Genomic DNA, 21,127 nt, shown 5'->3' on the forward strand with positions numbered 1-21,127 from the left:
AGAAGGGTGACTAGCAAATGTGAGCTTCCTTCACCGTAAGGACGAATCGATAACCGCCCGGGACTGAAACACAGACGCAGAGGTGAACCCATATTATCGCAGGCACAATGCTCGTGTACTGTATTTGTCGAGCAAGACTATAGCCACTGATACCGCATCTATACGCACGAACGGGGTAAGCACAACTGAAAAAATCTTTCCCACCTTTTGATTTTGAAAAGCTTGTTCTAGAACTTAGAACTTTTAATCCCGTAGAGTAAAATCTCGAAGAGAGAAAACAAAAGGATGAAAACAGAAACGCCACAAATCTTCAATTGCAAGCAGCCCACGTTCCTATTTGCAAAACTCGTTATTGTTTTTAAATGATCTGTACTTTCCGTACACTGTAAATGAAAAGCGGCCACTTTGGAAATGGTTTGGTATTGTTGTGTTCATGACGTGAAGAATTTTACTATTACATTAAAAGTCCAGCTGGAAAGTTATGTACAGGTTGTATCACGTAATTTGAGCCAACCATAAAAAATACACAAATGCCACGTAGCTGAACAGAACTAAAGTTGTGTTTTTCATATCGCTTGGAGGTACTCCGATTATTCTTTTGCTTTCCGCCTAACTAGACAATTAGTCCTTATTAATTAACCAATTTATCACATAATATAATTAGGTGAAAAGTGTCAATGAGAAAATTGTAGAACAACTGAAATACTCCCAACGCAGCTTTCTGTTTCTTGATATGTGCTACATAAAAGTGTTTTCCCAGCGCGAAAGTAAAGCTCGAGTACATGCAAAGTGCCACGAGCGGCCAGTTGCGCGGTAATATTGCGTGTATTTGCGGGATTTTCTCACGTTCGGAAAAACACTTTTATATAACATGTATCCAGCAATAGAAAGCAATATCGGGTGACAACGTGGAGTCTGTCAGTCGTTTGTCAAAGGCTCATATATATATATATATATATATATATATATATATGTATATGTGTATATATTTTTTTCATTTCATAATACTGCCAATCCCGATAGGTATTATTGCAGGAGTGGGCACATGGTCATCAAAAAGTACAATATAAGCATATATATATATATGGAAGGTACTCCTGAAAGCAGCCATGTATATCACGCAAAACAATATTAACGACTAGTCTTCCAAGCACGGCCCCTTGTGCGGCGAAAGCCTTGCAAGCTTCCGAAACATAGGGGTCACGTGATGGCATCAAGGCGAGTCGGTACATGATGAGCTAAAACAAAGCAGAGCGAAAGAACACGTACGCACAAAACAAGGAGTACAAAGGATAATTGCTGCAACAGCAATCCTTGTTTGTTAGCGCTTTTGTTTCGCTGCGTTTCCCATAATTTAATCAAATTATGAGAATATACGTCGCCCTAGTTCTGTAACCACGCTGTCGTACGGGTTTAGTGCAAGGCCGTAGGTTCAATTTACGATCGTGGCCGCGTTACGACGCGGGTTGAATGCAACCACGCTCGTGTGCCATATTTTATCTGCGTACGGCAAAGAACCTCTGGGGTTCCAAATTGATCCGGGGGCCTTCGCTGCGGCGTTCCTCTTAGTACATCGCTTATGGACGTTAAACCCTATGATTTATTATGACTGGCTATGTACAGGCTTGGCAAACTTATTATTTTCGTGCGACACCGTTGTCATACAGGAGGCATTTCGCGCCGCGTCAGACAATCAGACAAACTCCATCGAAATGGTTGCAGAGGCTTTCGTTTGTGTCTTCCCTTTCCTTTATTTTATTTCTGTGGTGTTAATGGAGCACTGATAAGATATTTTTGTCTATCCGCTTTTCTGCTGAAATGGCGTTCCTAGGCCTCAATGACCGCTTACACCCCCCCCCCCCCCCTTTAACAATATACATACTAGCAAGCGTCAGAGAGGCTCAAATAATTACACATAATACCTTTGTTCAAGCAAGTTCCTGTTTAATTTGCAAAGTGGTTACTCAGTTGTGACGTCAAAGGTACTCCCATATGAGCAGGACATTGCAACGTTTTGACAATCGCAGCGGCTCACTCGGTCGTCGCTGCTCTCCTACTCCTGCTGCTATTCGCCTACTCTGGCGCTATTCTGCTACGGCCGATTTAGCAGCATGGAAGGCGAGTGAGCGAGCCAAAATGAGTGTCGAGACGTCAGAACGCCCCCCTTCCAAGTGATCACCTTCCGCGTCATGACATCAAGACACAGCAGAAACAAAACCAAAGCAGGCTGCAATAAAGCTACTACAGCAAATTATTGAGGCAACTCTGAGGCATGCGAGTATTTCTTTAGGGATTAAAGGTGTCTGTCCGTCATTCACCGCAAAAAAATGAACCTCCCAAAATATCATGTGAGACGCCTTTGAAAGTGTTAGAAGCCTACATTCGTGAACGCTGTATACGCCCTTTGTGGACACTGTGAACGTCCAGTGATACCGTCATACCATCTTGAAACCTCAGCTGTTTGTCGTATGTTGGCTGCTATTCGACGTCAGAAAAAATCAAAGAAATTGAGTCTTACAGTTAAGAAACTATGCCCAAGTCAACAGAACTTCCTTTACATCTGCGCATTCATCTGGCCTCGTATATATATGTATGGCATCATACAAGTAAGGACTGCTGCTGAAATCCTAGCCAGAGGGTTGCAGGAGTGAGTGTTTCGCGATTCTTAGGGTGAGTCGAAGTGAACCCTAGTGAATGACCCCCACGAAAGAGCGGTAGGTAGATGAGTAATGCCTACAATGTAGAAGTGTGGGAACATTGTCGGAATGGAACATTTCAATGCGCGGCTCCCACTTTGCTGGCACTCCAGCTGCAATTTCTCACTGAAGCAATGTCAGTGCGTTACGCAGGCGACTAGAAACGTGTCCGTGCCACCAAACACGGTGGCACGGACAGGACAGACCAGACGATACACTTAGCAGACGACGGAATTCTTGCTCACCCTACGCTCACGTGTTCTGTTTACCTGTCTAGATACTTTGCACAGTGGCCCGGCACTTACGCGTACTTGAAAGCCGAGCGCTCAAAGCATTGCGCTATCGAACAGCTCTGGCGGTTGGCAGTTTGTTCGGAGTTTTGTGCAGCATGCAGACTGCTAGGATAGCGGAGTTTGTATGTGCATTTCGGGTGCTGCAGTAGGCAATATTATATCGATCGAAGACGACGTTGTGTGCATTGTAAAGCAATTGTTCTCGAGCAGATGGGAGGCGCGTGCCCATGGCGAGAGCCAATTCTTCTCCAGCAGCAATAGCGTTGAAAGCAGGAGGAATAGCAAAAGTCTTCATAATTGTTTTGGCTTACACCTTATTCAGACGTGTACGGCGTTTCGATGGCAGTGACGCGTGGCACCTTCTGGCCAAGTAGTACGGAGCACCGGCGCGATAAAACAATTCACAAGCTTTTATCCAAAGTCCACGAGCTTTTATCCAAGCCACTGCTCCCGGATACAAACCTCGTAACAGCTTATTCCCAAAGGGAGCAGCTTGACGCAAACGACAAGGGAAGTTGCATTACCTACCTAAGTAGACCATGAATGACTTTAAAGCTGTAACAATTAGGAGTGCTAATGCATTGACTTTCCGCAGAGCAGAGAGAAACGGAAGGACACTTCATTTCGATCATTGTCTTAAATAAACAAATTGGGGACATCATTTCCAATACATCTTATATAAGTCATTCAACCGCACCCTCAAGCAGTATGTGCAGCGCAATTTTTGGGGTAATTTATAGAAATAGTCGTCACATATCTTCCGTCTTCTTTGTAACGACGTTCTTTCTACATCTCCGGGCTATCCTTATTTCTAGGAAAGGCGAATCTCATTGAAGAATTCTACATTTTCCTCTATTTGAATGTTGCGAACATTCACTTTGACTACCAGCATCCTTTATCTTCGCCAGTGCCAGAATGAAGCGAGTTTTCCTGTCGCAGATACGTAGAATGGGACGGGGTCTTCCTGAGAAAAGCAGAGGGTTGGCGGTTTCCCTAAAGAGCCTCTTCGGACTTGAATGTTCCTCCGTTAGGGTGGCAGCATTTATCAGCAGAAACATTAGAAGAAGAAAAAAGGAAACACGGCTGCGTTTTGCCCCCAAAGAAAGGGAAAATGGAAACGCTAGCGCAGTAGCTACGAAGCACAGATCGCGCAACCGACGGAAAACACGGGCAAGATGGCGCAGTCGGAGCACTCTCGCCACACTAGAACAAGCGTAACTGCGACGGACAAACCGAGACGCGCCAGCGAGTGTTGGAGCAAAGAATGCTGCTCGGCGGCTGTTCCGCCTGGCTCGCCGGGTCGCCGAATCTCAAGCCATCCACTCGCCCCGCTGCTGCCTCAGATCGATGGTGACTGAAGAAAAAAAGAGGGAAAAGCGGTGGTCTTGGGCAGCATGCAAGCAGTCCCTGAAGCAGCCTTGGATGTCAGGGTAAAGCAGCCAGCCAGGGCATCAACAAGAGCATCCAGACACGGCCGCGATAAGAGACAGAAGAGAGTGAACTGGGATGAACGAGTGGTGCAGATGCGGCAGCAGCGTCAGATATAGGACGAGGTTTGGAAATAGGCATGCAGAATAAAAATACTGATATAATGGGATGTTGCAATTAGTGGGAGAGGCACGGCGGCAACGAGGCCAGAGATGAACGGAAAAGCAAAGCAACACGAGATAACAGATCTCGTAACGAAGGAAGTGCCTTCAGGAACACGTGCGTTGCTGGCTACACACGGTCTCGAAGAAGACATAGAAGTGAGGAGCAATGGCTAATATCTGAACAACCTTCTGTTTGCAGATAACGATGTCCTGTTCGGCAACGCTGGGAATGAATTGTAACAAATTATTCAGGACCTTAACAGAGGAAGTCTACAAGTAGGGTTGAATATTAATATGCAGAAGGCAAAGGTAATGTTCACTGAACTTTCAAGGAAATCAAAATTCATTATAGCCAGTTAGCCTCTAGAGTGTGTGCAAGAGTACGCTTATCTAGGCCAATTACTCACAGGGGATCCTAATCATGAGAAGCAAATTTACAGAAGAATAAAATTGATTGGACTGCATACGGCATGCATTGAGATATCCTAGCTGGGAACTTAGCACTGCTGCTGAGAAGAAAAGTATACACTCACTGCATTCAACTTAGGCTAACGTATGGCACAGAAACTTGGAGGTTAACAAAGAAGCTCGGAGGAAAGTTAAGAACTGCGGAAAGTGCGATGGAACTAAAAATGCTAGGCGTAACGTTAGGAGACAGGAAAGATGCGGTGTGTCAGAGAGCAAACGGAAATAGCTGATATTCTATATGATTTGTGAAGTTACCGCAAGGAACAGACGCGACTAAGAAAGGGACAACATGAAGCGGTACTGACAATTGATGATTTAACGAAACGAACACGAAGCTTATATAGACCAGACATATGTGTGCACCCGAAAAGCAACGAGAAAAACCAATAAAACACAGAGTAACTTCCCACAGGGGTGCGATACAAATACTAACAAAAACGCTGAAGACTACTAAGGCACCAGACACGTGTGTATCACATGAAAACAAACAAAACTTCTTCCTGAGAAATAGCGACTAACGGCGAGCTAACGCAATACCATCCCTAAAGCGCCACATGGCCACTGCCTCTACAATCTCTCTTTCCAGCTCATCATTTTTTTTTCGGCCGATAATCCCTCCTTGATAATAAAGGAAAGCCGCCCAAGCAGCTACGGCAATAACTAGCCAAGTTCGACTCTCCAGCAGACCCCAGGGAACTCTCATGCTCATAAGCAGCTTTCTTCTTTTCAACTTCAAGTGGGGCGTCTGAGAAAGGCGGGTTTTCCGAGCTCTCTTTTGTTTTCATTTGCGAATCGCTGTTTGTTGAGTCTCGGGAAATAGACAAAGAACTGTCAATTTCTATGAACAGGCTAGAATTTTGCAGTGCTTCCATATATACATAGGGCTTGCCATAATCTTAAAAATATTTGTGGTAAATATGGGGTAGATGTCCTATCAACACCTTGTAAACCTTCGAAGTTGTGCAGCATGATGGCAAGGGCAACCACAAGCTCGGCCTCGTGAGAAATGAAGCCTACAAATTCACATGTGCCTTGCACGACAAGTCATCTCATAAGAAGTCAACAAACACTGACACCAAGGACAACATAGGGGAAATTACTTGTGCTTAGTCAATGAAATAAAGAAATGATAAATTAATGGAAATTAAAGTGGATGAAAAAACAACTCGCCGCAGGTGGGAACCGAACCCACAACCTACGCATTTCGCGTGCGATGCTCTACCAATTGAGCTACCGCGGCGCCGTTTTCCCATCCACTTTCTTGGGTATTTCTCTGTGCTAGTAAAACCCTGGGAGTGTTAGCCAGCGCCACCATTCACAAACCTTGGCGGCGTACGTGGAACGTCCTCCTTTGCACGACACGTAGATTCCACTTAAGTGCGGCAGGTCTATATTGGACAAGCCGGTAGGTGTATTAACATTCGCTCGCGTGAGCGTGAGCGTTCTCTGGGGGCTGCTGAAGGGTCGAACTTGGCTATTCATTGCCGTAGCTGCTTGGGCTGCTCTCTTTTGTTATCATGGACTGAGATCATCGGCAGAAAAAATGGTCAGTCGGAAAGCGAGAATATAGAGGCAGTGGCCATGCGACTCTTTAAGGACGGTGATTGCCTTAGCCCGCCGTCAGTTGCAATTTCTCAGAAAGACCATTTGTTTCTTACCATGTGACGCACACGTGTTCGGTGCCTCAGCAGTTTTCAGCGTTTATCTTAGTATTTGTATTGCACTCCTGTGGAAAGTCGCTCTATGTATTGCTTATTTTTGCTTTTCGGGTGGACGCGTCTGATCTATACAACCCTGGTGTTTGTTTCATTAAATAATTATTTCTCAGTACCGCTTGGTGTTGTCTCTTTCTTCGTCTCGTGCGTTTCTTGCGGTAACTTCCCGAATCATGAACCACCAACAGGCCTACACCCAATCCCCGCTATGTTCTATATGGCATTCAGAAAAAAAAATTGAGCTGCGAAGTCCATGAAACCGGCAGTCCAGATGAACGGTTGGACCATTATAGTTACAGAATGTGCGCCAAGGGAAGGGAAGTGCAGTCGAGGAGAGCAATTCACAGAAAAAGCTCGAATGAGGAAATTTGCAAGCGCAAGTTTGAATCAGCTAGCGCACGACAGGGATAAGTGGAGCGCGCAGGGAGAGGCATTCGTCCTGCAGTGCACATAAAATAAATGCTGCTGTTGATGATATATATCCTCATATATTTGGTTGGTATTTCTAGTAGGCGTTGCCACCCGACGACATCTACGGCTGCGGAACTTCGTCTTACGAGCCAAGATCAACTTAACGTATTAAATTTATCGAGCCCTCCGATAGCGGCGCTGCGGTCTTTGCTAATAGCTATGCGGCGTCGACTATACGAAGAACTGGTGTTGAGATCAGAGTACCTTTTCATAGTTCGACCGAGCAAGAACCGAGTGAAATAGCACTTTGTTGGTTTCCATGTCACTGCGGCTTCAGAGGTAAAAATCGCGCCGATAACATCTATCGGTCAGCGCTTGATCGCAACACGCAAGAATTGATATTGTTGTCACTGTTACATTCAGCCAGAATGCTTAGCGTGCTGGCAAGATACATCACGCTCTCAGTGTGGAAGACACCAGAATTTCAGCACAACCAACTGAACATCCTGTACCCTTCGGTCCACGTTTACATCCTACCAGGTCTCCCGCCGACGCGATGTTACCCTGCTTTGTCGACTATGGCTAGGAATATGCTTTGCAAAATATTTAGCCTTTCGCATTGTAATGGCTGACAGCGTAGCTTGTGGTGACTGTGGTCGCGAGGAGACACTTAAACGCTCACAAGCCGTCGCAGCAAAGAGCTCCGAACGCATTGTTGCAATTCTTGTGGACAACAAACCTGCACAAGGACTTCTGCAACTTGCAAGTGTTAACGGCTATTCTGTGCGTGGCAAATGAGTAATTGTGCGTTATGCTCTGCTTGCACATTTCTATATTTTCTTCTCATTTTCCTACGAGCCCCCCACCCCCTGTGTAAGGCAGCAGACCAGATTTTTGTTCTGGTTAACCTTTCTTTTCTCCCGTCTCTGTGCGATCACGTTAGTGAGTGGACACAACGCAAGAGGACACAACGCAATAAGGCACACCACAAACAAAACAGTTGCTGAGAATTTGTTTCTTGGTTAGTACCACTGCAAAATGAGTTACCATGCATAAATATTAGTGCGAACAAGAAACGGGATAGCAAAAAAAGACGACTCAAAGTTTTTTTTTTTTATCTTTCTACGAATTGTACATGGAAGAGCTGTTCCATACCTTTAAGGTCTTGAAAAAGGGCGTATTGTGTTGCCAATTCTGTGAATGAATGCACGAACAAACAATCGAGAAATGAACTAGTTGGTCTTGTAGATGCCCTAACTGTACAAATGTAATAGACGATAACCAGTAATTTTTTTTCTGAGATCTTCTAATAAAGTAAAATTTCTGGATTTACTTGGACAATGCACGCAGAAACCCTAACAGAAAAAAGAAGAGATGTTCGTGTAACATACACAAAAAGACATGTTTTTTTCACTTGCGTCCTGTCTTCACAATATTGTCTGTGTTTTTTGCTATTTATTTAAACTACCTTTCACGGACTCTTTACAAATTTAGTTCTGCTAGAAATATAACATGAGAAATTTATTTCTAAAATAAAGAGGGCGTCCAATAACATGTTGGGAGCATTAGTGATATGCGATAAAGTTGCTACAAACGGAGTTTGCTGAAAATGCTGCAAAAATAGGCGGGTAGCCCTATAGTTAGCTAAGATTTGTTATTTATATTCATTAAAATTCTGTAATCAAGTATACAGAAAATGCTATAAGGCGGGTTTCAATATTTGCGCACAATGGTTATGGCGCAAATATGACAGAGCTAAGGCCATATTTGAATATACTGAACTAATGGAAGCAGCGACAGCATCTCATCTACCTGACCTATTGAGAGGCTGTATGAGAGGAATCATACCGTCCTCTTCGAAAAACGATTTTCAACTTTAATGAAATGCGATTTTTTAAAAACCCCCCATATCGAAATGGTTCTCTTGTAGCATTGTGATACAGTTAGCTGAATTATGGTTCTTTCCCGAGTGAAAATCCTCTACCTTATGCATTCATAAATGTGATCCGGAGTTGAGTATTACGTGATGATAATTCGGTGGTATAATTTTATTTCTCAGATTTTATTTTATAACTGCAGAATTATGGGACGCAACTATACGAAAATGTGTGGCCAAACGTGTAGGGTCAATGACATGGGCAGATGCTGGACAAGAAGTTTGTGTTTATCCGTCAGCCCATAATTCCCATTGCCTCACCACACTGACTACATATAACTCTTATCAAAATATATTGGGCCGTTCATAGAAGCGACCTCTATTCTCGACTTCCCTCCCAATAAAATATATAAAGAAAGAGAAACGCCGTCTGTTTGAAAGAGAAAGCGGGTCTAGAGTTCGTCGAACAGTGCCGTCCAGGGTTTTACTTTTTGTTGTCTTTCTTACGCGGACAAGCGAGCCTGTCGGCACGTGGTCCCCTTCATCGATGTGAGTGCACTGATCAAGATGTTTCTGGCAGCCATATACGGCCCACGAGGGACCATTAGGAGCAGACGAAAGCTCGTTGGTCACGTACAGGCAAGACTGAAACGCGAGAGCATGTCTCTCTCGGAGCAGGAAAGAAGAACGTTCTCTGGCAAGAAAATGCGCTAAAATTGCCGGAAAAAAACGGGACTTACCGCGAGAAGCATTGAAAGGGGTGAAGCACGCCGGGAGCAATGGAAGTCAGACTGAAATCCAAGAGTGTTTCTACTACATCGGGAAAGGTCAAGGTTCACTGCGCTTTGGTCGATGGTGCGAGCAAAATCCTTTCCCGGCTCAGCGAAGCACATCGACGATATCGCTGGAACGTGCACTTCGGTACACCCATTACCATGCGTGCAGATCTTACCGAACGTGCGCGTTGGAAGGAAAGCCTTCCTGAAGAATGTCTCTGTCATATAATGGGTTGTGCGCCCTGCGAGAGTATTCGTGTGCGCTCCTTTTTTTTTTTTTTGCCATACTATGCTTCGCACGGTGCTCTTGTAATGCTGAGCTAGGGCCTTTGTGGGCCGAAAGAGTGCACATTCAGAAGCGCGTTGCCTTCAAAAATGAACGCGCTGACTGTGTGAGTGGCGACGCAGTGGATTGTTGTGTCGCAGCTTTGCCCTTGCATGCCATAAACTTTGCTTTGCAAATGGCCCCTTTCGCCAGCATGCAGAGCGACGCGTGCCGCTTTCAAGCTTCGCTCGTCAGCGCAGCGTGCAGTCGATAGACACACATTACAATACCCAACGTTTAACTTCACTTTCTGAAAATCTGACTGTGTTTCGCTTCTTTGGGACGTTTCTTGACAGACTTGCTAAGGAGACAGCGAAACGTCAGCCAACTCAGCAAATTTGAAAACAGTGCCTCATGAGGACGCCCAGGAATCCCCGTGGACACCAAAGTTCATAGGAACACCTAGTAACGAAGATATGTACGAAAAGAAGGACACAGTGCAGTCTAGGGTACAAAGAAGGGCAAGGGTAAAGCCGAGTGCGCTGAAACTGAGGTGGCAAGTGGTGAAGTGCGAGGAAGCTACTCAATGGACAAACTACCGGAAAATTTATCTTAGTTGCATAACATCCGCAGATGGGAAATTGGTGGGTGGTTTCAAAACAGCCGCTTTTATATTTCTCCTGCTGTTTTGAAGGAGTTGTCCCAATAATAAATCATGAATGCATTGGCCGAAGAAATGAATATTCCGGTGGATGTTCCTTCTGGTTGCCATTTCAGCGTCATTACCTCTCGAGCTTTCAAAACACGGTTACGCGTACACATGATCGTTCGCATAAAGAATAAAACAATAGCGACAGTCGTTTCGCTAGGGCAAATCGACAACATCCGCAATATATTCGCAGAGAAGATGTTCAGCCTGACAGAGAGGTTCAAGCTCCTAAACACCGAAAGAAAGTAACGAACGCTAAGTGCAACAAATATTCCTCGAAAGGGAATGTGCAAGTTCAGGCCATTCTGTGCGCGTTCGCGCTACGGGAGCTTCTCTGCTTCTCCGACCACGCACGGCGATAATGAAGCTCAGTGCAAGCGCGGAAAGGCCAAGTTCTTCTTGGGCCGCGAAGACCTCAAATAAAAGGATGAAAGAAAACTGTGCCGAGTGCAGCGTTTGCCCGTGCTCGACCGGCCTGCTTCCTCGTTCAAGCTGGAGTTGCCCGAGGTCCCCTTGATCGAGTTCTCAAACATTCTTCTTCCTTGTTTGGTTGTCCGTTTTTTTTTTTTAATTCTCGTTTGTCCCTCTTTTGTTCTTGTTAACTCTCGCAATTTCTTCGCAGCCGAACACTTCTTTCGTTCTTTCAACTTACATCGATTGCAGTGCCACATTAATCACTTCGCCCGTTTCCGCACTCCCGTTTATTTTCGTTTACTTGAAGGGTTTTGTTCCTCCGAGTTATTGAATTTCCCGGTCACCTGCAACGTTCGCTTGAGCTCCCCGTGGCCGCCGCGCATACCGTGGCCAAAATTGAAACGCTGTGGGAGCAATTAAAAAAAAAATTAAATTGTGGGGTTTTACTCGGCAAGCCCACGATCTAATTAAGAGGCACGCCACAGTGGAGGGACTTCGGACTAATTTTGAACAGCTGCGATTCTTTAACGTGCCCCGATTTACGTGACACGGGCGTTCTTTATTTTTTTTCTTTTTGCATTTCGCCTCTATGTAAGCGCAGCAGCCGTGCCCGGGATTTGGTCCTGCGACCTCGTGCTTCACAGCGCAACAACATAGCCGCTAAGCCACCGCGGCGGGTATGTTGAGGAAGCATGGGTTTTACCGTAGTGTACGGTAAGACGTTGTGGTGTTGTAGCAACTATCCGTCACTTCGCTGTCGCCGCCGTGGCGGTCATTGCCCCCTACTCTTTCTTGAAACCGAAGCGGCTGCCCGACTTGGGCGCGACCACTGCCACTCGGCAAACCTGCTCTTACTTTTGAATGAAGCCAGTCGACTTTCTGTTCTCAAGCTGTGAAAGCGTGCATTCGTTGCCTACGCTAAACCAAGCTCCAAACAGTGGTATAACATGATTTCACCTGGCGCAAAGCAGGTACAATTGGAGAGCCCCTGGAAGAACCCCTGGGAGAGCCCCTCGTGCTGCAGTAGGCTTAAATGTGATGATGATATTGATGATGGTAGCATCGTTATTCTTCGCGTCTGATGAACGGCTTCCGCACATTTCGCGTCCTATAGTACCAAGCACCGCTGTGTATCACTTGGAAATTCATGCTGCTTATCTCTGCAATAGTAGAACAGCTCTGTCTGGGTGTACCATGAAAGAAAAGCCCATGAACGCATTTGTTCCGCTGGCAACAGTCCCACGATCTGTGTGAAGAGAACTCGGCAGTTGGTAAAGAAGTTCCCGCAGAGGATGTGTTCCGTATTTCACCTTCTGAACTATGCGTATTTATGGCTCTCTCCTTTTTCTGCGTCTGTGTCTCAACATAAAACAGGCCTGGTGACTCTATGACGGCTGCGTTCCCAATTCTCATCCCAACACCAATAAGTAAAAACATAAAAAGAAAAAAAAAGTAGACGCTTTTTATTTCTTTTTGTTAGTATTGTTTTACTGGGATACCAATTATACCGGCACACATGGCGCATTTCGGTGATCGGCGTCGCCGTCGCCGTGCTGTTCCGTGTAACTTCCAAGGTCGGTAACACCGTTGCTGCGAACCCTACGCTGCATGTGCGAGTGAAAGCGTGCGAGGGGAGCCAACGTGAGGGGCTCAATCTCAACCACAACTGTGTCTGATTTGTGTGATTTATATATTTTAAGTGTCGCTACGGTGGAGCAATTGCCGGCAGCCACTGCAAGGCTAATCTCACCAGTAGCCTGCAACCACTCCATTCAACTCAACCACAACGAAAGGGAGGAAAGCGCTGCGCGCCGTCTCCCGTCGTGAGTGAGGCGTCCGACGTTCCGAGGTGCCGGGGGGAGGAGGGGAGGTGGGGCGGTAGTCTACTAAGGCTGCAACTGCGCATGTGTCGGTAGCGCGCGGGTGCAGCGACATCCCGAAAGCGATCTGCATTGGGCGCAGAGTCCGCGTGTGCCGACGGCCCTTAGCTTCGTGCGTGCTGTGTGCCCTCGGCGCTTAGCTTGCATTGAAGTGCTAGACAGCACGAAGGTTACTTCACTCGCTGCTGCTGCCGCGTTTCCTCACGCCAGAGTTTTGGCAGCAGGTGTCCGCGGCCATCGAGTGCGATATGCTCATATTTTCTATGCGCGCAGACACCATGCTTGGTAATTTAGGTAGAAAGTGAATGTTTACAATTGCTGATACGGCTGATAAACGTACTATCCTTGCTTAGTATGGCAGTCTGCGGATTTTCTATCGAAATCGATGCTTTGCCGTTCGGGCGAAACTGCCACTTTCTTTTTTAATAAATTAGAAGCTTCGGATTTCTTCTCAGGCTCAGCAATCCTTGCCTGCAAATTACTCCTTGAGATCGATCTTTTCTCACTTTTTCTTACGCGCCCAGTAGCCTTTTCAATCTCACTCCCCTACAGAAAAGCATTTGAGGCTTTCACTTACAGAGCGTTCAGCGAGCGAGAAAGGTCATTTTTCTGAACGAGTCAAGCGTGTTCCTCCAAAATAGGAAGCGTACACGCCCCCACACACACAGACACGCAAGCGCATGGCGTTTCGAGCGCCAAGTAAAACACACTATCTTTAGTACGCTTTTCCTAAAGCAAGGTTGAAACAGAAACCACAATGTTCTTTGCCGTATACCGTAAAAATTCCGTGTCAGTATATCGCCTTTGTATATATATTTGCGAACGTAATTGAAACACTACACATGTATACATTATTGCTTTTCGATAACGTCATCCAAATAAAACATAATTGAAGACTGAATCGGAAACAATTTTCGTTGTAAAATAAACCATTGCACTTATTTATTCTTTAAGTGACTTTTTTTGTATTCGGGGGATGTTCCGCAAGGCCTACGTTTCTCACTGGCTTTCATTAGGCCCAAGAGCACTCAGTGGTAATTGAAGAAGACGAAACCAGCTGAGAAGCTTCCTGCAGGTTCAATTGATAGCCCATACTTTGAACACACTAAATCACTGATTTATCTGTAAAGCAAACGAGGAACCCTGCCATGAAGTACAGTATATATATATATATATATATATATATATATATATATATATATATCTTTAATGGCGCCGGAGTATTTATCTCTCAGCTAACATTATACAATGTCATGCTTGCTTAGTATTGACAAATCGACCAAAAGTGCATTGCTTAACTTATATCTTCTTCCCTCGCAAGTGTAACCGAGACGACGCAAAATGTGAATCTAGGCTTCTGCGTAATTGCACTGAAGAAGAGAGTAGGTTTAATTTCCAGGCCTTCCTTAGAGCTCGCGCTGTCGCACGCATCTTCTCATGTTCGATGTACGGCCGCCTGAGCTGGCTGCGTGTATATCTCGGCGAGCCAGGCGGGCCCATACAAACGAGCTCATTATGCCTGTGGGCGCGCGAGCCACGTTTCACGAGGCTATTCCATCGTTTCGAGGCGTTCGAGGACGCTTTGGCATCAAAGCAGTGAGTCGCGCCGCTTTGTGCAGTGCTATAGCTCTGGCAGCGGACACGGAAAACTACCGCAGGGAGGAAGGTGCGGCGCGGACTGGCACATTGCTCCGCAAGTCGCTGCATTTCAATTATTTAGACGAGCTCAAGAGGCACTTTGTATAGCTCGGTAAGGAATCGTCCCGCACTGCATAAAGCTTTCGCGCGAAACTTGCCTTGGTAGGCTCACGTACAAGTTACCGCACTTGCACGTGAAAAGAACTACAGCTGATACGGGAAGTTCCAGTATATTCTAATAAGGAGGCTCGCTCGCAATCGACTTAGCAAGGGAATCCTTGCGAATAAGCTTTTCGAGCAGGTGAACTAATACTGAAAGGACGATCACGCTGGTAGATGAAATCCCAGTAAGATCGGTACTACGCGGCACGAGTCCTTACATGGAAACTGCTACCAAATGAGTCACTGGCGTAGGGGGTCGTTGCCTTAACACAGGTGGTGCCAAACGCGAAAAAAGTAACAAACTAAAGCGACGTTGAGGCATGTCATTGCGTGTTTTCTATGCTCATACTAAGGCCCAACAGCATGCCAGCCTCATATATTGACATGAAATGTCTTTAAAATCGGTCCAGGGGCAGCCACTTTCTAAAAACGCAAGTAAACAAAACATAATCGCTTATATATTTGCAACTGTGCCCGTAACGTGTCTTTGTTTAGAAGCGTTGTGTTGAGAAATGAAGCCACTACGCAATCGTGCACGTATGGTATGTAAATATGGTGCCGTTGTTGGGCCGCACATGACGTTATCGCAGCTACATTTAGACTCTCGCTCGGCATTTAGAGCGGCACAACATGTCACGCCTGCTTTCGGCCTGTACGGCGTAGAAATGGCATGAAGAGACTCGGGCAAGAAGATGTAAGGATATCTAACCAAATTCATCGAGGAGGAGGAACGTGTCCGTCTCCATAGTGAGCGCAATCGCATGAGCTTCACGCATCCACGAGCGCGGCGAGCTCGATTGGTGAAGGGCATCCTCGGGCGCCACCAATATGGGGGTGTGGAGTGGGGATTTCTTTACCTTAGCGCGCAACCACACTCCCCAAAACAGAAATGGGCTCAGTACGAATAGGGAGCAAGCACAACTGTGAAATTAGACAGTAAGACCCCACTAGCTGCAACGTAAGTTAGGCATGTAAACTTGCTAATTCGTTGGTAGGGGCGCTATAACGTAAAACTATTCCAAACTTTTCTATTCCATTTCTGCAATCAGCCCTCCACTATTGGTCAAGAACTTTATTAGACCACCCCCATTTCACCTGTCTGTCACGCGACGTCACGAAAACCGCGATAGCTCCCCATCTCATATGACGTTTACACACTCATTATGCATGATTTGACCGAGCAAACGAAAAATAGTTTTTTCTGATTCGACGCCTTTTCGCCGTTAGCCCTCTGCAATTGGTCAAAAGTTTTCGGGCTGCACCCACTTCACCTACCTATTGCGCGACGTCACAAAACCGCAATAACTCACCGCGTCAAAGTGACGTGTACGCGTGAAAGATGCATTAATATGCCGAACAAAACTGAATTTTCTTCTGAATAGCCGCAGGCTGCGCCGTTCATAAAGGAATAAAAGATGGCTACCGCCGATCGCTCAGGCACTGGCTATCTCGCGCTTACCGGAGAGCATGAGTTTATTTGCGTACAATAAAACTATTTGCGTGGCCCTGTAACGTTTTCGAGACCTTTCGGCACGTTTACGACCTCGCTCTGCAAACTCTTCTTTGACGAGGATCCGTCTTAGCTGCAACCTTAACCTTCTGTTGCATGCCGCCGCGATTTTCGACGAGCCATCGCAAGCTAGTAAGGGAAAGTGAACCAATCGCAGACGCCGGTACCACCCTCTTCATCGGGTTATCAATTTTCTGTGCACTGGCTCAGCCCCATCGAATCCCTCTCCACTTGAGCGTGCTCTTCGCCTCTTGTCAGCCAATTAGATAAGACAAGCCGCTCAGTGTACTCAATGTTATTCGTTTTTAAAGCAAACAAAAGTGACCTCCTATGAACGAGGAGAGCATTCGACTGGTTTTTTCAGACAACCCTGCAGGTAACCGCCCGGTGCTTGCATCGGCGCTTACGCAAATTCGACGCCAGGAGATTGGAATAAAAATATATTCGAATAGTTTTACGTTATACGGCCCTAGCTTAAACATTTGGGGCGCTATAACGTAAAACTATTTCAAACTTTTCTATTCTAATTCTGCAATCAGCCCACCGCGATTGGTCAACAAGTTTTTTGGACCACCCCAACTTCACCTGTCTGTCACACCACGTCACGAAACCACAATAGCTCCCCATCTTATATGATGTGTACACACTGATTATGCATAATTTCACCGAACAAAACAAATATAGTTATTTGTTATTCGACGCCTTTTTGCCATTAACCCTCCGCTATTGGTCAAAAGGTTTCGGGCTCCACCCCCTTCACCTGCCTCTCACGCGACGTCACAAAACCGCAAAAACTTACCGCGTCAAAGTGACGCGTACGCGTTAAATATGCATTAATATGCCGAACAAAACTGAATTTTCTACTGAATAGCCGCAGACTGCGCCGTTCCGAAAGGAATAAAAGATGGCTGCCACCGATCGCTCCTGGACTGGCTACTCGCCCCCGCCGGAAAGCGTGGGTTTATTGGCGTGTAATAGAACTTCTTGCGTGGCCGTGTAAAATTTTCGAGAACTTTCGGCACGTTTACGAGCGCTCTTCTTTGCTGAGGATCCGTTTTAGCGTCTTTCTTAAGCTTCCGTTGCATGCCGCCGCGATTGTCGACGAGCCACCGCAAGCTAAGTAAGAGAAAGCGGACCAATCGCAGATGCCCGCATCACCCTCTTCATCTGGTTATCGATATTCAGTGCACTGGCTCGGCCCCATCGAATCCCTATCCACTTGAGCATGCTACTCGCCTCTTGTGAGCCAATTAGATAAGACAAGCCGCTCAGTGCCGGCAATGTTATTCGTTTTTCAAGCAACAAAAGTGACCTGCTATGAACGAGAGGAGCATTTGTTTATTCTTTTCAGACAACCCTGCCGGTGACCGCCCGATGCTTGCGTCGGCGGTTACGCAAATGTGACGTCAGGAGATCGGAATAAAAACATATTGGAATAGTTTTACGTTATGCGGCCCTTGGTTACGTCCTTTCCAGTCCCAATATATCACTTGTAGCACGCACAAGACACGGCCACCCCACTGTGGCCGTGTCTCTCATACAGCGTACCCATACTTTTTTTCTAGTGTTCACTCTGACACAAAGTTAAGGCATCTCTCTCTTTGACATTTTGTTCGCCGTTAGAAATAATGTCCTGAATGCAACATCATAAGGTGCATCTGGTCGTGCGCTACAACAGGATGACTATATAAAGTCTTGCACATAAAACGTTACTACTTCGCTCACTGATAGAACTTCAAAATATACTATGAATAACTAAAAATTACTATGAAGAATTTGCCGTCAATCCCGTTTGTGTAAGGTGTAACACTATATTCTTAAACGCAGGCTCAAATTGCGTGAAACGACTAGTGTATTGATAATAATAATAATAATAATAATAATAATAATAATAATAATAATAATAATAATAATAATAATAATAATAATAATAATAGAAACGTTGCGCATGTAAGACGCACAATTTCGGTTGCATGTGAAGTGAAGTTTTCGTGAAGCGTTTAATGAAATGCAATAAAATTTCCCCATTTAGATTCCTGTCTTTTTCGCGTAAAGGAAACTTGCACGCGCACATGTGTTCTAGGGCACCCGTATCACAAATTTTACAACTCCTTTTTACTTTAATTGAACCAGCCGCTTCTTGGCCGATCCATGTGCCATAGTATGAAAGTATGAAAATCGTATTCATCATCAGCACGTGCCATCAACTGCAAGAGCAAGTCGCCGTTGGCCCGATAGAAGTTAACGCGCAATCGTGGCCTACCTTGAAAGAAGTAAAAAAAAAAAAAAGAGAGAGAGAGAGAAAGGGCCCTTGGAGGGCGCTTAGCGCATCGGCCTGCTGTGATGGGGCGTCGAGGTTTGAATCCCGTCGCCAGACGCATTTCCTTTCTTTTTTTTCAATTTTTTAAGAATGAAAAACAATCTAATCGATGAGAACCCAATGAGTGAGAAACTGACCGCCCAAGGCGAAACGATGAAAGGTACGGCAAAGAAAGGTTCGCCTTAAATACCACCCACGGTGTTTCAGAAAATGCGCTTTAAGTTGGCTGAAATAGGAAGAATGCGATCACTAAGCGATTTTATCGGGGTGTCTTTAACCGCAAAAGGCAACCGTTCTAACATGATTGCAGGTAGCTAATTCACCATTAAGCGAACGAGATTAATTATCTTTTGAAATGAAGGAGTCAGACGAGTGTTCCTAATGCGACACACGAGGCCTGTCGACCGAGAAGTGCATAAAGGGATTCAGATATGAAAAGAGAAGTGATGCCGCTAATTTATGAAATGTAGTGAATTCTGGTGACCTTTATCCACCAAAATGAGAGTTATATGCCGCCCATGAGTGACGTCTCTCTTTACGCTTCACTGCCAGACGAGCATGAATCGGGAATCCTTATGTAGACGCAATCGCCTTCACTGCATTCTAACTGTACCTTCAGTGCCCACTTATAAAGCCTACTAGCAAGACACATGTTTGTAAATGAGGAAAAATAATTCATAGTCCACAAATCACCTCTCTCTGAGAAAGCACACACGTTTACTCCGAGTCTGATATACACAAACACAAATTAGTAAATAATCGAAAAAGGAACATTTGACTGTATGCATGCCATTTATTCATACTGTCCTAATACCTGTGGCCGTCTTTGTTCCATCTTATGTCGACTGGGAGAAATGCTGTTAACATCTCATTTCTATTTGTCAGGAGCTGAAGTTTCCTGTCACGCAAAACGTGTTCATGTTATTTTCTTCTAATACACCAATGAGATTTCTCGTCCGTGGTTAAGCGCTTTTGAAATCTCGAAACTGTTTCATTTTCAAGCACCGATGTCGCCTTGCAAACATCACGGCTGTCATCCCTAGGCTCCGAGTATTGCCGAAAGAAATAATCCCCCAGATTGGGAGGATGATTTCCCTTCCGCCCCTCTCTTATCGGGTAATTGCGAAAAAGAGCAGACGGCTCAAATGACCGCTTCTTTTTATAATCGCATCGAGCATTTCTCCAGAAGGCATGTGGTATCAAAGTCTGCTCGCGTGTGCCATGCTCTCTCCTTTGCAATGCAAATGAGCACAACGTGAAAAGGCACGGATATCTTTCCGCCTCAAAAGCTTAATATGCGTAGAATGACTGCAGTTAACTGCTTGTGAAAGGAAACTTCCATAATACCTCTCAAATGAAGTTAAACACGTAGAATCACGACGCGTGGAGCACATTCAAGGGGCCGAATGCTACGAAGAAACGAAAACATGTTACGTCGCAGGGCTGTCAAATAATTTTGAATTGCGCTGAAGGAACCATGTGCGACCATGAGAGTATTCAAATGCTGACCGAGACAGTTGTTACCCTTGCGCGCAAAATAAAGCAAGCAATAAATAATCGTGATTTGCCGCAGTCTGGGGCATAGTTTCGGAAATAGTTTCCGGAAACAGTTTTCGGCAGCAGTTCCGGTAATAGGTTTCAGTGAAAGCGCGATAGAAGGAGTTTTAGAGAAAAGTGTGTCGCAAATTCTAGAGGTGCTCTGTGATAAACTTGAGCACCCACCTGGAACCGGAAAACTCTTACTTTTATGACGTAAACTTACATTTAAGTGTACATCGTGTCTTGAGTAACTTCTCGGAATATCCTCTTTCGTAACAATGAACGTCGGCAATCGAGACAGAAGGAGCAGCAAACCTGCTTTCCGAGCGTGGAACGCATCGTGGGACGGTATCCTCTGGACGACTCCGGCCAGCCGGAACCTTGTCAGCGCGTGGGCGGGGTCGTTGTTCACCAGGTCGACCGCGCTGCGGAACGCAGTTTCCGAATCACGCTCGCCGTCCTCGAAAATGGCTCCTGCAACGAAAGCAGCCGTGCGCAAAACATGGTGAGCTAGATGACTAGCAGGAAACGAGCGCTGCCCCATTTCTACGTCATTTTAACCTAGCCGGCAGGACTCATACAGCGCAGTTGATCGCATGCCTTTTTTTTTTAAATTTGGGGCAATTTTACATAAACCAGAGCTTCTTTATTATCGTCGAACGCGTTCAGTTGCTTTAGCGGCGGTGGTTGCGTTCAGGCAAAAGGGGGGTGTGGCGCATAGAGAAGGAATGTGGGTGAACAAGCTGTAACGCGCGCCGACTGATCGACGCTAGTGATTACGTCATGAGGTCACGTGGTGGGAATGGAGGCTGCGTGCGTGCCAGGGTTGGTATCGTGCTAGGTCACTCGTGTGACCGCGAACG

At 45.7% G+C, this 21,127-nt stretch overlaps 1 protein-coding gene and 1 long non-coding RNA gene across 2 annotated transcripts in view; both read right to left on the bottom strand.

The window, feature by feature from the left end:
- The window catches only part of LOC129382735 (uncharacterized), a 484,451-nt gene that overhangs the window by 271,448 nt on the left and 191,876 nt on the right, over positions 1–21,127 (bottom strand). The gene's annotated exons all lie outside the window — the stretch shown is intronic.
- The window catches only part of LOC126523535 (glutamate receptor ionotropic, kainate 2-like), a 239,018-nt gene that overhangs the window by 107,800 nt on the left and 110,091 nt on the right, over positions 1–21,127 (bottom strand). Inside the window, exon 2 of the mRNA XM_050172135.3 lies at positions 20,580–20,738. Within this exon, the coding sequence (XP_050028092.2) occupies positions 20,580–20,738 (159 nt within the window). The remainder of the gene's footprint in view (positions 1–20,579; positions 20,739–21,127) is intronic.

The sequence above is a fragment of the Dermacentor andersoni genome, chromosome 6 (genome assembly GCF_023375885.2).
Source record: "Dermacentor andersoni chromosome 6, qqDerAnde1_hic_scaffold, whole genome shotgun sequence".
In the NCBI taxonomy this organism is placed as follows: domain Eukaryota; kingdom Metazoa; phylum Arthropoda; class Arachnida; order Ixodida; family Ixodidae; genus Dermacentor; species Dermacentor andersoni.